General features: G+C 46.8%; 1 protein-coding gene across 9 annotated transcripts in view; it reads left to right on the forward strand.

The window, feature by feature from the left end:
* The window catches only part of LOC138467448 (zinc finger protein 567-like), a 359879-nt gene that overhangs the window by 200432 nt on the left and 139816 nt on the right, over positions 1-19631 (forward strand). For 4 of the 9 annotated variants that reach the window (XM_069607441.1, XM_069607448.1, XM_069607442.1 and 1 more), the window contains exon 5: positions 3197-3304. The exons of 2 other annotated variants lie outside the window; for them this stretch is intronic. In XM_069607441.1, coding sequence (XP_069463542.1) covers positions 3197-3304 — 108 coding nt within the window. The remainder of the gene's footprint in view (positions 1-3196; positions 3305-19631) is intronic. 3 more of the 9 variants (XM_069607444.1, XM_069607450.1, XM_069607445.1) reach the window with 1 other exon arrangement.

Genomic DNA, 19631 nt, shown 5'->3' on the forward strand with positions numbered 1-19631 from the left:
GGGGTCTGCCGTGACCGCTGCCGGCAATGTCTCGAGTGGGTGGGGGAGCGGGTGTGCCACCTCCTTCTCCCCTCTTTATTTGCCAGTGCCTCTTGGATGCATTCCGGGCCGGCGCCACAGGGTAATGGTGTGCCCCCTTTCAGCCCTCCTATATTCTCACTCGGCGCTGGTGGTGCTTCGCTGGATCCAGACTGCGCTCCTCCGATACTATTTCTTTGTCGTGATTACTTTGATTTTCCGCCCCTGGCCTCTCTAGAGGGTAGCTTCACTCAGCTCCCACGAGGTACACCTGCTTCGTGCCAGGGAAGGAGCCACCATGCTGTTATCCTGATCACAGGGGTTCAGGAGTACTGCCTTCAGGGTGCTCCCCCTACGGCGGCCATATTGGGAGTCCATGGTGGTGGCATTTTGTTGTGGTGCTCATGGTGATGGCATTTTGTTGGGGGTGGGGGGGTAATGCGAATGCCTTTTGTTGGGGGTATGGGTATCATGGGGCAGAGGGTTTGGTTGAGGGTGGGGGGGTCATGGGCATAGTGTTTGGTTGTGGGGCTGTTAGGGGGGGTCCAGGGCCATGCCATGTGTGGGGGGGGTCCATGGCTATGCCATTGGTGGGAGGTGGTTGGCTTTGGTGGGGTGGGGGGGGGTTTGGAGAGGGTCTAGGGCCATGCCATTGTTTTGGGGGGTGGGATAGGGTGGGGACCAGGACCATGCCATTGGTGGGGTGTTTGGGGAGAAATGGGGGAAACCAGGGGCATGCGTTGAATAAGAAATGGGTTTGAAAAAGTGTCCTGCTCACCCCTTCTCCCCCCAGCTATCACCCATCCCCAAACAGATTTACTTTTCGGCCCACTGAATGTAGGGTGCATTCGGCCCTTTGCCAAAATCAATTGTGCTTCACTGCTCTATAGGGATAGTCTCAAAAAACCACCCCACCCATTCAGACACCTCTTTTCTTCCCTGCACTCCACTCCAGAGCAGCTAAGGTAGGAACACCTAGATTTGAAACACAGTAGCAGTGTGGAGACCTCTAGAACTTGCACACAGCTCTACAGGGGAACAAACGCCTACATTTGAGACAGAACAGCAAGTAGGAAACAGCTATATTTGAGATATACAGCAGGAAATGGAGAACCCCCTACATTTGGGACACATCAGTGATTGGGAAACTACTTACTAGCTGGCTAACATCAGTGTGCTATGCCATGTAAGGTTATAGATTACCAGGCGAACTTGGGCAAACACTAGCTGGAGCTGCTTCTTCAGGAGCTACCTTTTGCCTTGTGGCCCTTAGCCAGTGGCTGCCCGGGCAAGGCTGCCCTGGATGGTGAGTCTAAATGTGGGCGGGGGGGAGGAGTGCGGGTAGGTTGGATGTAGGTCCGTGCATGGGGTTCGCGGTAGGCATGGGGAGTGCTGCTGAAAGCACACAAACGCACTAAAAACCACTAAAGGCACGCAGCTGCACTAATGTGTTCACCTTACCTGCAGGCACCAGAGCTAAAATGGCGTGCAGGTCACCCAGAACGGGCCTAGCATACAGGCCGCTGGTGTTTCATTGTTTTGACAAAGTAAATTACTTTGTGGCAGTTTTCTTTGCTGCACTTATTTATTTTTAAAGGTCTTTATTGGCATTTAGATGAACAAACCATCAACCCCTCTTTCCCCCCCCATGCTCCCTCCACCTCACAGCTCTCCTTCATATTGTTCAACATATTTAATCTTTCTCATCCATACACATTCCCGTCCTAATCCTCAAGCAACAACATCATTACTTCCATTCTCCTGTTGTAGCCTTCAACAGTTGTCCCAAAATGTTCTAGTTCTAAGGCTATAGATCACCAGAACGGTGTTTAGCTCATTGAGAAGTACACCCCGTTCCAACTCCATGTCACTCGCCTTACTTTCTTGCACTTCAAATAACTTTCCTAGGAGGTGTGTTTTTTAGGAGGGTTCAGGCATCGATGGTAGTGAAGGGGCATGGCGGGGCATGGCGGTGGCCTCCTCCATAAAAAGTTGAAGTGCACCGAATTAAATTACAATGTAATAATTTAATTGGTTGTAACAGAACCCATGTTCTTATTGGGTTTATTTAGGCAGTGATGGAAAGAACTTAATCACAGGTCGAACCAAGGAAATCTATCTTATTTGTTTTCTTAATGTTTATTATTTGATAATCCTGTTCAACATCAATGGTCTTTTATTATGCAGATAGGGCATATTAATAAATACAGGGAAAATGTCACATTTACATCGTGACACCTATTGAGAGCACATTAAATGTATTTAGACAAGCCTGTGGTTACCCAAAATTTGTTTTGTTAAACCATTTCTTTGTTCTCACTTTAATACATACTTCTCAGCACCAGTACATTCAATACATTATCCAAGGCGATCTCTTGAGTTACTAAACTTTTCCTTTGCTCATTCCCATTCCGAGGCAAATAAGCAGTAGATCAACAGTAACTCTTAACTGCAATCCCCATATTTCCCCCCTTGACCCCTCTCCTGTCTAATCCAGGCATCTTAATGTCCACACAGTATCCTCTCTGCCTCATAATCTTCCTCCTCCAGTAGGATGCCAAGCAGTTGTACTCTTGTCGGATATAAAGCTGGTTAAGTGACCAAACCTTGCTTCCCCCGTTCACATTGTCTCAAACTACCGCTGTCATCTTTTCTATCCTGAGTTTCCCAAATTGCCTAGTACCACTGTATCAGTGAGGTTCTCTCCTTCATTAGCCACTGTCTTTGGCAAACAATGTCAGGTTTGCACACAAATTCCCTGCTCTCCCTCACAGCCTAGTTTCTCCTATAGTTGGAATATTAAGAAGTGGCAATACCAAATAGAACCCAAACTCAAAGGTAGGTCATTTTTTTATTGAGGGAGTAACTAGTGCAATTCAGGTGTCACATTCCAGCAGTCCCCTAAAACTAAAAAAACACACACTTCTAGCAATCTCTTTTCTGGAGAAAATTGCTGAGTCTTTGTTTTTATCTTCATTGCGGCCTGTGTTTAAGGCCCAGGTTTCTCTTGTTCTAGTTGACCCACCCTCTCCAGTTCCATTCTGTGGGAGTCCCAAGCTAACACTGCTGGCTTATAGTTAAGCAAGTAGCTGATGTGAGTTTCTTGTCAAATTCATAATGTTTGTTTTGCAGTACATTTCCTAGTGGCACATCTATTCTTTTTCTCGTTTCAATATAGGCCCCTCTGCCACCTCTTTCTTTTGGAAAATTAAAGAAGAACAAGAGCCATGTCCTGTCGACCAACATAACGGGGAGGAAAAAGGAATGGGTAATGTTTTTAAGACCAGTGAGTAAAACATGCTATGACATGTCCTGTTACTTTTGTAAGAGAAACTTTTTCTGACTGTTATGCAATGGGGTTGTGAATGGAGAGGAGTTTATTTTTTTATTGTATGCCCAACACCCATTATTTCACACTGATTTATTCACAAACTTGCTGTCACCCTCCGTCACTTCATAGACTCTCACCCATGGCACTGGTGAATTACTGGTCCTTCAATAGTCCCAAGTAAACACGTGTCTGTGCTCTGTGTCCTGTGTGAAGAATCGAAGGATTTTGTCCCTTCTTCCCCAAAGGGGAGGGTGGGGAGGGGTGGTCGGCACCTCCTTTGGGACTAGTGAGGAGAGCCTGCTACTTTTAACTCTGGCCAAGGGACTGGGCCATTGGGATACCACTGAAGATGACCCCACCTTTAGGGACTGAAAATCCCCACAGAGGAAAATGTTATTCTTCCCTACCCTCATATCTTTGTCTGGGAGGTGAAACATATGATAATACGTAATTATGTCTGGTTTGGTTTTTGGCCTCAGTAATCGGCGAACCTCGCCTGAAACAGCAGAACAGTGGATGGCCAAACCCCCTGGAGGAGCATCGGATAAAGAGCCAATCGGAAGTAGCAAGAGGGAGAATCCCATATAGCCTGAGAGCTGGGAAGACGATTCTTGGGTTGTGTGGCAAGGCAGTGTGTGAGCGTCAGGTGTGGCGTCCCCACAGAGTGTCTGAGCCGCAGAGGTTGCAGCGTCTGTGCAAGGAGTCTGAAGGGCCCCGGCTAGAGGAGCGAAGGAGAGTTAGCACTTGCCGAGTGCCTGGTGTGCAGGGAAGCTGCTGCCAGTCCTGCCGAAAGCCAGCGGAAAATGAGTCGGCTGTGTCTGAAACGGAACCCAGATGACGTGTCGCGCAGAACTGCATCAGGCAGACTCATCAAGCCCCCCTGGGGACCACTACCCCAAAGACTGCGGTATGTGGTGGCTCCAGGGAACCAGGGGAGGCAAAGCAAGGAGAATACTGAGAAACCGGAAGGCAGAGTGAGTTCAAAGACGTTGAGGTGGAGTGAGAACCAAGAAGCCCTAAGGTGGGGTGAGAACAAAGCCCTCCCAAGCCCCCAACACCTTAAGGTGGGGTGTGAACAAAAGAATAGGACATAGCAGGCCTCCCTCACTGTTTCAAGTTATACCATCGCCTGCCTCGTTTTACTTCCTACTTAAGGTCTATCAACTTAATCATTGACAGATATTGAAACAAGGACTTAGTGAAATGGTAAGGCATCCGAGACCAACACAAGTCCAAGATAACTTTTCCTTTATTATGACCATCAAGATTGGGGATTTTTTTGAAGCAGGCTATACGTTGACTTGTTAACGCTTCATAGTACAAAAGCAGATGTTGAAGGGATTCACTATCTTTCAAACAAAATCTGCATCTCTCATCCTGACATTGTTTGACCTTCCATTCGAAGCGATTAGCCCTAGATGGCAGAATATCCAGCCTGAACTTCAGTATAGTTTCACCTACTTTCCAGGAAGGGAATTTGCAAAGATATTGTGCTCAAACTCGTGACCCAGGGTCAAGTTCTGGTACCTCTCGTATGCACTCACTTTATCTCTAGTTCTACACCAGTCAGTATGCCATAACCTTTATATGTTCCTGGGATTTCTGCAAGAAGTTCCCTGTTCAAACCCCATTGGTACAGTTTATCTGTAGTTTTAACTACCAACATATTATCTACGTGGTCCGCATCCTCTTTAAAGTCTGTGAGCAACGTATTCGTGGGAGGGGCCTTGAATTTGACACAGGATTCTCGTCCATAACATATGTACTTTGAGAGATGGTAGTCCCAATTCGAACCTGATAACACTAATGGGGATGGGCTGGGTCATTTAAGTATAACAACCCTTCAAGATAACTATGTCCAACAAACTATGATGGATTTCAAGGCCACAGATCAACATCAGCACAATGTTGACTTTATAATTGAAAACTTTCCATATTTAGAGTAAATATTTCTCATTTGGGCACGCCTTCAAAGCTTTGCTATATAGGCCTTCCATAATATTATTTTTCCTCTGGGTACTAAATATATCCAAACACAGATATTTAATGTTGTCTAGTTGGGTAACCACCAAGCGCCCCCCCGTGCCCCAAGCAAAAGGAATCTTTCCTTTTGCCCACTGTAAACTTTAGTAGTCTGGTTTTCCCTAGGTTCAGCACAACATCATTATTCTTGCAGTACTAAAAAAAAACACCCAAAACACTTTGGATTGCAACCTTTGTGCAAGGCAACAGAATGTCATCTGCATAACTTATCCAGAAAATAGGGGGCTCCCAGAACTTGGGGGTACAATAAATTAATCCTTCTTGAGACGCTACCCCAGGTCTGACATATATGCATTAAATAAAAATGGAGCCAATATGCGTCCTTGACGGAGACCACTACTAGTGGATGTACTTGAAAATGCTCCCTCAAGGTTCAATCTGATCGTTAATTCTGAATGTTCATGCATATTGTTAAGTATTAGTGCAGTCCAACTGGTGAGGACTTCACAAGACTTATCTGCTTGCTATTGGGTAACCCACTTTTTAATATAGGCCTGTACTACACATGTTGGTAGTGTTACTGAGCAGCCAGGCTTATCTTAAGAGGGAGATTGTGAGCTGTACAATTTAAATCCGTAAGTACAAGTTGCCAAGTAACACTTACACACAGTTATATGAATATCTATAATATAAACAAGGTTTAAATGAGCATTCTTTAAAATGTTTTTTTATCTATTACTAACTTTTAATCAAAATTTGGATTCAGTTTGCAAAGGACAATAAAAGTTAGTAAATACATTATGCTAACACATTTTCCAGCCCACGTGTGACTTCAGTTAAGGTCAGTATTGCACTTATTTTCAGTTACCATTTCAGTTATTGAGTTGTAAAGGAAGGAAAGGTTTATCAGATTTAGAACATACTTTCCACAGTGTAAAACAATTACAATCTCCCAAAGGGAGGTAGAGGAGCTTTTATCCCAGCAACAATAGTATCCACAATTATAACCTATGAGGGAGTAAGTACTGACTATCAAAGGCAATAGGGGTCAGAAGAGTGTCTTTATGGAGCCAGGACAGCCAAAGTTAATGGACAGTCAATAGTACTGATGCACTTCTTCTTAGATAGTCTTGACAAAGTTAGTAAGTGTTGGGGAGAATTCTCAGAAATTTGCCAATTCCCTCTACCTTAGAGACCCTCAGCAGCTTTGCTGGATTTTGAGGACTTGATTTTTTTACCTTGAGAGAGTGAGACTCTTTCCCACTCTCTCATGTATTTTAATGTGATTTTGAACATGGTTTCTTTTGGTTATGGAGTCTCTCAAACTCCATAGGCATCATATTTTACATTGTCGCACAGCACCTTCAGTGCAGTGACACAGGGAAGTCTTCCAGATTTCCCCAAGGTCCAAATACCTTCTCTGGGATTAAATGTTTCCCAGAGCAGTATAATGAAATTGACACTTATATATATAACTTTCTAGACCCAGCACACACTATCTTACAATAGGGTACTGGAGGGGTTACCTAGTGTCCCTTTTTTCTAGCTTCTCATGTAACATTTGTGTTACCCTATCCTCGATGAATGGCTGTTGGTAGTGGTTTACTTTTAACTACTGTGGTGTGCATTTACCGCAGACTGCGTTCACAGCTGCAGTAAAGCACCCAATGGTGCCATTTTTGTCAAAATGGCCATTGTCTTTTTTTTTCGCCATTTCTTTGTGGAATGGTCCTTCTTGAGATTTACTCAGCGACCCAAACCTGGTTTGGTCCCTTTGTTCGCTTTGTCTTTGGCGGGATTCACAAGTGAAGCCTGCCTCTGGCTCCAGGGTGTTTGTGGTGGGCAGGAAGTGACGGAGGTGCCCAAAACTCCCTGTGCTTACTCTCCTAGGAGACCCAAATGCACTCTGTGGTGATTGGCCACCTGACTGTCCGGTAAGGACAGCCACCCTGCTGGGTGACTGACAGCTGGGCTGGAATGAATGGGAGAGAACTGAATAAAAGGCAAGGCTTTTGGCTTGGAAGTCAGAGTCGACCACTGGATGAAGGAACCGAAGAAGAACTTGAAGAGGACGCCTGCTGCAACTCCTGGACCGTTGGTTTGCCCGGTGAAGCCCTGCTGCTGTGCTGAAACTCCAAATTCGTATCGACAGAGAAGCCTCTGCAAGGACAACTTCTCCCCTTGAGTTGGTGGGACCAATCCACTCCAAAGTAAGCCATCTGGACATTCTCTCTGAGCTGGTCGAAACCGAAACTCCAGGGAGAGGAACACCCGATTGTGTGTGTCGCTTTTAAGCTGGCCAAGATCCTCCGGACTCCCAGCAGGACTGACCGAGCCTGAGCCCCCTAAGCAGAGTGCGGGACCCCAGAATCAAGGAAAGGCCATCTCGACAGCCAGGAACCACGGTGTTGCCATTTGTGGTTGACGCGAGTCACTGAAACAGCGAACAGCCACTTGTTTGAAGATTGCCGGTTGCGAGCAGTGCATTGCAGGAGTCCCCAGAAGACCTCCCTCTTGTCCCCACGACTGAGGCACAGGAACAGTGAAATCTGCAGAGCTGCTCAGGAACCGAAGTCATCTCCTGTGCTTTTCTTCAATACAAAGGTACTGTAAAAGTCTGAGAGAACTTACCTCTTGCTGTAGAGTTGCTTGCATCTTCTACTACACACAGGTCTAACAGCTTGTGGCCCTACATTGAGTCTTCTGTTTCTCCAAAGACTTGTAAAACATTGTGCAAAGGCTTTTCTTACTTGCCTGCAAAGAAGTACTTCAGCTAATGTAGACTTTTGCCCATTGACTTTGGCATAGCCTGATCTACTGAATGACTCTTATTAGGGGATCTGAAAGTATTTGCCTGCTTAAGAATGTTTGTGGTCTCTTGTATGTTCTAATTACCTTTTCCTTTGGCTCACTCCTAAATGATTCTAAATGCAACAGTGATATATTAATGTCCCCAGCACCCTAGCGAAGAAACTCACCTGAGGGTGTAGGTGGTTTCTGTGGACTGGCTGCTTTAGAGAGATTACGAGTGTGTATTTTGTAAAGTATATTTGAGTGTTAGTGTTAATTATATTGCTTCCTTCTGAAGAAGGCTTACCCTAACTGAAGTGAAGTGTTTATTCAAGAAACCGTGTGTGTAAGAGTTTATTTGAATACTAGTCACTGTGAATCCCTCTTTAACTCCCCTACAGCTCACATTGACCCTTCAAGAGATAAGCCTGGCTGCTCAATATGCTACCAACCTGTGTTAGTACAAGCTTATACCAAAGGTTGGCTTCCTATTGCCAGGAGGTCATGGTTGTTGTAGTGCACCCAAAGGGTACTGCATACAATCTTGCCTAACAGGAAGTTCCGAATAAATCACAGTAACTTAAGCGAGCTACTTTATAGAGAGCACAAGCTGTTAGGCCGTGTAGGTGAGTTGAGATCAACTCCAAAAAGTACTTCGCAGGACAGGAAGCACAATTTATGGCTCAAGGTGAACAGCCAAAGCCCCACAGTACTTGTTATTCAAAGAAAAATGTTCCGGCTGGATTCCTTCTTGCTACAGCTTGGCAGAGAAAGAAAGGTTGTCTGGTGGGCTCCTGCGGCAGTACTCTGGAGAGGAACGCCTCAGCTACGGATCACCTTTGTTTCAGTGGCACTTCAATATTTTGGTGCCTTTTCCTCACGTCAATGAAGAACGAATATCTGTGGTTGGAAGAAGCTTGCTCCCTCGGTCCTGAACTCTGGTGAGGGGCCTCTTGATCAAGATTTCCCATGTCTGTAGGGTTCTCGGGATGCCCACAAAGATTTGGCCGTATTCGGACTTAGCAAGACGATGCACTCGTCAATGGTCACAGGACCCCTGGCATTGGGCTTCTGCAGCTCTGGTGGGGGACAGCAAGTCACAGGATGCGCCAAATGGAAGCTTGTCTTGAGGCTAGTTGGTCCCACCAGCCCAAGGGAGGAAGTCGCCCTGTACGAGTCTTCCTAGCCGATATGAAAATGGGGTCAGCACAGGCGGTCCAGGGGGGTGCTGCTGGCGTTGCGTCGTCTTCTTTGGATGTTCCTCTCCAGTGGTCGACACTGCCTCTAGTCCCAAAAACCTCACTTTTTATGCATTTTTATTTTATTTTTTGAAATTTGTTTCCCCCTGCCCCCTTTTATTCACAGCCCATGCTGTCAATCACACAGCAGGGTGGCTGTCCTTTCAGGACTCTGGCACACCTAGAGACAAAGGGCAGGGAAGTTTGGCACCCTCCCTCACTTATTGCCTTTCCAGACACACTGGAGTCTTGGCGGGCTTCGGAGCTGAAGCCCGCCAAAGGGAAAACACACAAAGGACTCAATCTGCCAACCTGCTTCAACTAACAGAGTACAAGCCCAGAAGAAACTAACCAACAGAAAATTGTCAAAAAAGACGGGCCATTTCGGAAAAATGGTCACCCATGAGTGCTGTACTGCAGCTGAGGGTTCAGCCTGCAGTAAATATGCACACTGGTAGTAACAACTAAACCAGTGCCACCAGCCATTTAATGTAGGTTAATAAAATGTTACATGAGAAGTGGGAACGGGAATAACTAAATAACCCGCCAGAACTCCACATAGGGTGGTGTGTGCCGGCCCCACAAAGAGAAAAGTAAGACGGGGACCATTTTACTATTCTTGGGAACGGTCGTTTACCCAAGAAAATGTATTCAAACATTCAGAGAAGTCCAAGTGACTTTTCAGTGGCACTGCACCGAAGGTGCTTTGTGTCACTATACAAAAAGCAGATGCTTTTGGAGTTTGTCAGACTCCATAAAACAGTAAAACACAAAAATCCAGGTCAAGAAAAAAACTCCCACTCATTCAGGTAGAAAAAGTCACAAGCCCCAAGTCCAGAAAAAGAGCTGTGGATCTCTAAGGTTGAAGGGAATTAGCACAAAAATGAAAATTCTCTAACCCATATGAATTAAAAGTGCCAGTAGCCCTCTCGGGATTCCCCAATTTGATAATTTCTTCCACAGTGTATTCCTATTAACACGATTCAAAGGCCAGAGACAGTCTGCTGATAAAATATACACATCCCTATAGACGTCTTCCCAAGCTAATCGTTGCACACGGTTATCACCCAACCTGCCACCTTAGTGCCTGCCCTAAATCCTAACTGGTTAGGTTTCAGGATTCCATGTGTAGGGGCCCATCCATTCAAATGGGAGGGCAGTATCGTTGCAAATATTTTGGAGTCTGCTTCCAGTAGCTCAATTGGTCTGTAATTTTCGGGAGCATCCTGTGCCCCCTTAAAGATAGGCAGGATGTGTGCCTCCTTCCATGTCTTTGGAGTTTGCTTTAGGTGAGAAATGGATCGAAACATATTATGCAATAAGTTGGCCCACAAAGCCGGTTCCGCTTTGAACATCTGATTACAAAGCCCATTCGAGCCAGGGGCCCTAGAACTATTTGCGTAGGCGAAGCTTAAGACTCTCCCAATTTGCTGATTATACAATTTTACATAATGAGATGCCCGTAGTGATTCCGGAATTGGATTGGTTTGTGCTACACCCTGCTGATCATTAGTCGATTTAATTAATTTCCAGTAATTTTCACTTTTTGACTTTAAACTTGGTAAAAAAGCCTTAATTCTGTTCTAGTAGCTATAGCTCACCTGCATAGCTGGGAATATGTATGCCCCTCCGGGTAATTTTCCTAAGCTCCCTCCTGCATTCCCTTTTGATACATTGACTAGCAGGGCTATAATTATACTTGCGCGAATACACTTAGGGTTTTCCTGGTCTCAATATATGTTTTATAAGAATGGGTAGATATGTTGCAATCCTTACCGGATTATCTAAAATTCTCTGATCACCTACAATTTCTCTTTCCAGCTTCTTGTTAAATTCCTGTATGTAAAGATGACCCTAGATCAGTCGATTCTTAACCCGCATTTATCATGACATCCTGCATTCTATTCTGGGTCCCGCGCAAGTTGGAAGACTTAATTCCACGGTCAATTGCACATGATGGCTCAGAAAACCATTTTCTATTAGAGTATTTTCTTCCGACCACAGTTCCTCGGAGACAAAAAAAAGTCAGTCATTTATGATTTAGTGCCACTCTTCCCAGTGTCCTGATAATATTTCCCTTTCACATGCTTAAAGGTCAATACACCTGGGCCAAGCTATCAAAGCAGTCCCACCATCTCTTCCTTTTTGCATTTTGAAGAGCATATGTTGACTGGCAAGCTAGCAACTCCTGATACTTATAGGATTAAGGCAGCTGATGTTTAAGTTACCTGCAAATATAATCAAACCCGATGGATGTACTTCCCTCCAATACGTCAATATGCCATCAATGTGTTCAATAAAGGCCACTAGGCGCACATCAGCATAACTACAATATACATTTATAATATGCATAGTGACAAGTACATCTTTCAGAACTACATGAGTTGCCAGGACACATTACATCAAATAGTTTAAAATGTTCACATTTGAGATGGCGTCATTTTTTATCCCTGTCGGGAGTCCACCTTTGAGGCAGCCCATCGTACATTTGAGTGCCATCTGTTGGCAAACAGAATAGCCGTCCATAATTACTTTCTCGATCATAAATGTTTCTTGCAACATCACCAGGGAGTGACTACTTAAATCGGCGCTGGAGACCACAGAATTGAGTAAATGCTGAAAGCCCCGGGTATTCCATGAGCAGAGGTTAACAACTCTGCCCTAGACCTCTATCATCCCTCAAAGCATTTTCTACAGGTTTAGCTTACCAAAAGCAATCATGGTTCCTTATCATATTCTCATGTTTCTCAGTCCCGCCCCTCCCACACCCCCAAGGAGAAATTCCACTCTGTTCAACATTGTTAGACCAAGCCTCGTGTTGGATGGCCTTTGTTTTTACCCTAAATTGGTGATCGCACAGGAGGTTTTTGATTGGACCCTCTAAGGCATATATGTCCAAACCGCTTTGTCGTATCCCGTTAGCTGATGAGACAATCAAATCCCTTATGATTTGTGAAGGTGTTACTTTTGCCACGTCCATCGTTCCCAGTCACAGAGCTCCATTCTATCAATGGCTCTAGTACCGATCCCCCCTCAAACTAGGTAGTTCATGTAAAATTGCAAGGATCATAGGTCTTGTCAAAAACTTGAGATCTGGATCACAAAGATGGCTTTCATTACAACTTTCCCAGGGAACATATGATACCTTTGTTGTATTTTCATACTTGGATCGTAATCCATCCTTACAATTCTTTCCTCCAGTTAGTAAATTATTCATGTTGTGATTTTTCTCGGGAATATCATCCATCGCCCTCTTTCCTTTCCTTCTCCTGCGCCATATGCTGCCATTAGTAGTTGAAGCGGCAGCTATGCATTCTGCCAGACTTTCCCGTTTACTTTGGTTCTTGTAACCACTCCTGGGAGTCTATATCTAACTTCTCGGGCACTACAAGGATACTATCTGAGTCTCAAGAGCACAAGCACCTTATCACAACTCTGTGTCAACCCATAAGCCCATGTATTCATTATTGTCACTACTCTTGCAGTATGGCCCTCGTATATGCCCGACCATCTCCTTATGTGGACCAGTAGGAACTACCAAAGAAAGTTTGTCACTTTGGTCACTCCAATTATATAGTTCTTTAGGAGGGTTAGCACATGAGGGATTCCAGGGTGCCCTACCAATTACTTCCCAATTCTGGTCAAGTACTTGTTCAGTGTTTATTCCCTGATCAATGTTCTGGGCCGATACCTTTTGAAGTAAGATGAAACGGAGGACTCTCCACCAGGTTTTTATCATTACTTCCTGAAGGTGCTGCCCCGTCATTATGAAACAATCTACGGCCTTTGTCATTCAAGAAATATTGTGATGCACTCTCAAAGTTACTAACCATCGTTTCATGACCACCCCGCTTTAAAGATATAGGGGCGATATTCATTCCCTTTCTCAAGTCAACTGACTTGTCGTTAGAATCATAACTCAGGGGAGGGGGTATATTTAATGATATTACAAATGACCGAGAGGAGTTACTATTGGTCTTCTTACAGGTTTTAATTTTTGATTATTTCTTTTTTTTCTTTTTCCTGTGGACAAGATCTGTTTTGCTTGTTTCTCCTTGGCTCTATTTTTTTTTTTTGCTAGCCCACCATCACAAACCACCTGTGGACCCACAGTATTTATAAACGCCTCTTGGTCCACGATATCTACAAACCCATCTAGATCAGCCTTCACTGTTCTAATCTAAGGAACTGAAGTGCTTTGAAACACATTGGTATAGGCACTATATAAATAAACTATCATAATATGTTCTTTGTCCGGTGGAGTATCCCAAAGGGGGATAACGCCCTCCCCTCCGGTGACCCCACCCACCCCCATCACAATCATAATATTAGGCTCCTTTATGGAATTTTTACCTGAATAATCTAAGTTGCTTACAGACAGAGAAGGACTTTTAGATGTGGACCTCCTCCAGGTGTTTTCCTTGTTCGGAGCCGTAAAATGTAATTGATTCTGTATGTTTTCTATATTTCTCCAGCATTGGATCTTTCATGGATTCACATGCTTAGAATATTCCCCGTCGTCAGGCTGGGAATCCTCGGTCAGTTATATAGACATTTTCCATAGGAAACATTCCGACACTTGTGTGTCCTATCTACGTCGTTTTGGGCCGCGCACGCCGGTGCCACTTGGTCGTAGAGGTATATATAGCTCCGCCCCCGCGGTTCCCTCAGATTTCAACCGTCTTCCAAAGTGGTGGGATTACCTCGCGTATCTGCTATTTGGTTAGGATGTATTTTCTACTTCTACGACTGTTTGTTCTTCTCAAGAGAATGTCTGGAAAGGCGTTGTTTCGTCTGTGTGCTACATGTGGTCTTAAGAAGGTGTACGAAGGGGATGGTTATATGGACTGCATTTACTGCCTTCATCCTCACCACACGGCGGACACTTGTGAAATCTGTCAGGGTTTCTCCCAGAAAACCCGCAAAGATCGAAAAAGACGCCTTGTCGATTGGCTCAATGACGGGGCGGGTGCGTACCCGGCATCGGAGGTGGGCTCCACGGCCTCAAGAAGTAAGTCGGAGCCCCCGACGAAGAAGGCACGTGCTGCCGAAAAACGACCCTCGGAGTCTGCCGAAAAACGACCCTCGGAGAAACATTCGGAGAAACATTTGAAGGCCTCCTCTTCACACAAGACGCCGTCTTCTTACTCCTCATCTAAAAAGGAGAGAAAAGAACCATCTAAATCCTCCTCAGGAGACCGTCAGAAGTCTACCTTGAGTCGAGAGACCGCGGCCAGCAAGTCGGCCCCAAAAGCGGCCGGAAAAAACCTCAAGGCCCTGCGCCACTGGCTTCGTCGACGACCTGTGTCATCGCCGGCTCCTCCCACGTTTCAGACTGCGGCGGTAGGAAACATATCGTCGACGGTGGTTCCGTCGATGGGATGGCAACCGGAGGTTTTCGATCCCGTTCCGCCGGAGGCCCTGCTACAACCAGAGGCGACTTTCTCCATCTCGTCGGCTGATGAGGAATGCAACACGGTCACGCGCCCAACCGTTCTGGGGCTGCAGCCGACCAGCGCGATGTCGCTCTTGGGTGGGGGTACCATCCCTACAACCTCGTCACTACTGAACCCCCAGGCGGTTCTGTCCTTGGAGGTGCTAAATACGCTACAGAAGCTTTTACAGCGTTTGGACACACAAATACCCCAGCCTAGTGCCCCGGCACGGCTACAGTCTATGCCATTCGTCGACGAGCCGGGCCCGGCCCCTCGCTCGACGACCAGGATTATGGCCGCTTCCCACGCGGCGGAAGATTGCCCTATCCCACAAGGAGAACTACAGGACTCTGACCGTGAAGGATCAGGTTCAGACATCTCACTATCCCCCTCAAGGGACCCAACTTGGGACTCTGAAGCAGAGATGGAAGCTCCGAGAAGCCCGGCGCAGCCATCACCACCTGAGGACGTGGGTGCATTCCATGCCATGATGAGTAAGGCGTGTTCGGAGTTTGGCCTAGTCCCTGAAGAGGAGAAAAAGGAATGTTTTCTTTTTGATCATATGGGCAAGAGAAGGAAATCCATATTCGCCATCCCGATTTTGGACCATGTCTGCAAGAGGGCCTGAAGACCATGCGTCACCCGTTTTCTGAACCGGCAGTGAAAGGTCGTTTGGAGAAGAAGTTCAAGTCTCTGGAATCGACTCCCAAGTGCCTGACGTCTCAACCTTCGTCGGAGTCGGTGGTATCTGAGGCGGCGGCTAGAAAGGGCAGGTCTCAACATAAATGCACGACCCCGCCAGACAACGAGGCCAGGAGACGGAACGCTTTCGGCAAGAAGGTGCTGTCCGTCGGCGCGACTACAGTTAAAGCAGCCAAATCCTTGGCGATTATGTCTAGGTATGACGGGGAAATGACACCGACTGGCTCCTATCTTGGAGCATATGCCCGAGGAACATAGAAAGTCTGCCATGTTGCTCGTACGGGAAGGAGAGGAGGCCTCCAACCATGCTATAAACATTGCCGTCGACCTAGCCGAGTCCGGTTTTAAGCAAATCAATAATGGCATAGTTCTACGTGACAAGCCTGGCTCAAGTGCACTACGTTCAGACCGGAGGTGCAATATAAAGTCTTGGATATGCCGTGTGAAGGGGAACAACTGTTTGGTGAAAAAGTTGATGAGGCCTTGAAGGGCATGAAAAAGGATACTGACACGGCGCGGTCACTCGGAGCCCTCCAGAGTGGTAGGAATTTTCGTTCCTTTCGTCCTTTCAAAGGGGCTTCTGGTAACTCCCGGTTTGGGTCATCTAGAGACCGAGGTTTCAGCAGACCCTCCTACTCGTCCCAAGGCTACAGGCATGCGGCCCAATCTTCTCGTAGATGCAGAGATTACCAAACCTCCAGATGGCGGGGTGCCTCCCCTTCGTCGACGAAAGATAAACAAACCAAGAACCAACAATGACAGGTTTCAGGACGTCCTGGGGAGCCGAGTGTCTCGTCGCATCAATGAGTGGGAGCGCATAACAGACCAATGGGTTTTGGACACGATTCATCTGGGCCACTCTCTACAGTTCAAGGACAAGCCACCACACATTCCACCGGTGTTCTCGGCCCAGCCCCACCTTCGAATACTACTGCAGGAGGTGGCGCTTATGCTGCAGAAAGGGGCTATAGAACTGGTCCCGGTGGCAGAAAAAGGACAGGGAGCGTACTCCCGGTACTTTGTCGTCAAGAAACCAAATGGAAAATGGCATCCCATTCTGGATCTACGAGCGCTCAACAAACTGCTCAAGAATTTAAAATTCAAAATGCTGACGCTTCAGGAGGTGATCCGACCGATACAACCCGGAGATTATTTGTCGTCGCTAGACCTTCAGGACGCATACTTCCATATCCCGATGCGTCGATGGCACAAAAGATTTCTGCGGTTCGTTGTCGAACGAACCCACTATCAGTACAAGGTCCTCCCGTTCGGTCTAAAATCGTCCCCCAAATGTCTGGCTCCAATAGCAGCCTGGTTAAGGAAGGAATGTCACCATGTGTACCCTTATTTGGATGATTGGCTAGTGAGGGGACTGTCTCCGGAAAGGGCAAGCCAGAAAGCCCTAGATGCCACTCTGTCCCTCCTGCAACGTTTGGGCTTTGCAGTGAACTTGGACAAGTCCTCGTTAAAGCCATCCAGGACCTTGGTCTTTTTGGGGGCAGAGTTCCACACACAGTCTGGGCTGGTGAAGCCATCCCTCGAAAGGATTCACAGACTGCAACAAAAGGCATCGGAATGGGAGGTCGACACCAGAGTGTCAGTACGAAGGTACATGTCCCTGCTGGGGACCATGTCGTCCTGCATACCCTTGATAGACAATTGTCACCTCTTCATGTGGCCTCTTCTGGAGTTCTTGGCGGCTCGATGGGCACGGAGCCAAGCACGCTGGTCGGACTAGTAGACCATCAACGGCCAGCTCGTGCAGGCACTTCAATGGTGGAGAACCTGCGTTCCAGAAGACAGTGGTGACGGATGCTTCTCTAACTGGGTGGGGAGCTCATCTGGACTCCTTACATGTTCAGGGTCGTTGGTCATCGGAAGAGTCCTCCCTCCACACAATCTGCTAGAGTTGAGGGCGGTGCGTTGGGCCCTAAAATCCTTTCTGCCCCAGATAAAGGGCTTAGTGGTGAGAATCATGACGGACAACACAACAACAATGTTTTATCTACGAAAGCAGGGAGGAACTCGCTCCAGGAGCCTGTCGACGGAAGCCCAGGAGATCTGGCGTTGGGCCCTACAACATGGCATACATCTGTTGGCATTCCACTTGCCAGGAGTAAAAAATGTGCAAGCAGACGCTCTCAGCAGGGAGATGAATTGTCTACACGAATGGGAACTGAACGACCAACAACTGCACCGTGTCTTTGCGGAATGTGGTCATCCGGCCCTCGATCTCTTTGCGACGAGAGACAACAAGAAATGCTCCCAATATGCGAGCAGGTGGCCACAACAAGACTCGCTAGGGGACGTGTTTCTGTATGCCTTCCCCCCATTTCCTCTCATCCGTCGGACTCTGCAATGGATCCAATGATATCCTTGTCGGGTGATCCTGGTGGCCCCGTATTGGGCCAGACAAGTGTGGTTCTCCGATCTACTTCACCTCTCAGCGGCAGAACCAATGAGGTTCCAGAAGATCCCCAACCTTCTGTCTCAGGAGAAAGGGGTTGTTTGGCATCACCACCCAGACAGCCTCAGTCTGACGGCCTGGCTCCCGATTTCTCCGAGTTTGGTGCGTTAGCGATTCCAGCGGATTGTCGCATTTTGCAAGCTGCAAGGGCACCTTCCACGAACACTTCATACACATACAAATGGAAAAGGTTCTGCATATGGTGCGCAGGTCAACCAGGTCTGGTCCCGCTGGCGATCACACCGGAACAACTCCTACCATACTTGTTGCTCCTGGCAAAAAACGGTTTATCTGTTTCATCCATAAAGGTGCATCTAGCTGCCATCTCGAGATTTACTCGGAGAGACATTCCACTCCATTGTTCAGTGACCGCCTAGTTAAACACTTCCTTAAAGGGTTGTTTCGAACCTTTCCTCCCACGAAGAAGTTTCCTCCGATCTGGAGTCTGAACCTGGTCCTGGCAGCCCTGATGAAACCCCCTTTTGAACCAATGTCGTCAACATCATTAACATTTTTGTCTTGGAAATTGGCTTTCCTGGTGGCCATTACTTCTGCTCGACGCCTGTCAGAAATACAAGCCCTAGTGATCGACCCTCCGTATTTGAGGTTTTTCAGTAATAAAGTTGTGCTGGCTACTAACCCGCATTTCATACCTGAAGTGCCTTCCATGTTCCATAAACACGCTTCTATAGTATTGCCTACATTCTTTCCAACACCGTCTTCAGTGACAGAGAAGACTCTCCATACATTGGACGTGAAAAAAGCTTTAAAATTTTATCTCCATCGCACTCAAAGCTTCAGAGGCACGAGACAACTCTTCGTAGCTTATGGTCCTGCGGCTAAGGGTAAAGCGATTTTCAAAACAAGGACTATCCAGATGGGTGTCTTCGGCCATTTCTTATAGTCATTCTAAGGCCGGAAAGCTGCTAGAAAAGCGTCCAAGGGCCCATTCGACGAGATCTACATCGTCGTCGATGGCTTTGTGGTCCGGAATTCCGCTGGGGGAGATCTGCCAGGTGGCTTCCTGGTCAGTACCACACACGTTTACCCGACATTACTGTCTCGCACAGCAACATGCTGAGGATACACAGATGGGGCGGGCAGGACTACGTCACCTGTTCCAATAAGGTAAGCCCCAAGTGGGGTTACATCCTTCGGCAACTATGCTTTAAAGTGTTGTCTTTCACGGTTAACATGCTATAATGTACTGTGTTGCCATAGTAAATGGGCATTGTGATTATTGTGATGTTGGTTTGCATACACGCCTCCAATGTTGGGGGATACTGCTATACAATCTATTCTAAGCATGTGAATCCATGAAAGATCCAATGCTGGAGAAGGGAATAGTTTCTTACCTATAACTCCATTTCTCCAGCATTGGTATCTTTCATGGATTCACATGCACCCGCCGGCCTCCCCTGAGCATGCAAACCAGAGATCCCCCCCATACTACTTTGGGGGCTGAAATCTGAGGGAGCCACGGGGCGGAGCTATATATACCTCTACGTCATAGTGGCGCCGGCGTGCGCGGCCCAAAACGACGTAGCTAGGACACAAAAGTGTCGGAATTTTTCCTATGGAAAATGTTTATATAACTTACCGCGGATTCCCAGCCTGACGACGGGGAATATTCTAAGCATGTGAACCCATGAAAGATACCAATGCTG

The sequence above is a fragment of the Ambystoma mexicanum genome, chromosome 4q, assembly GCF_040938575.1.
Source record: "Ambystoma mexicanum isolate Mex_15411 chromosome 4q, UKY_AmexF1_1, whole genome shotgun sequence".
Lineage (NCBI taxonomy): Eukaryota > Metazoa > Chordata > Amphibia > Caudata > Ambystomatidae > Ambystoma > Ambystoma mexicanum.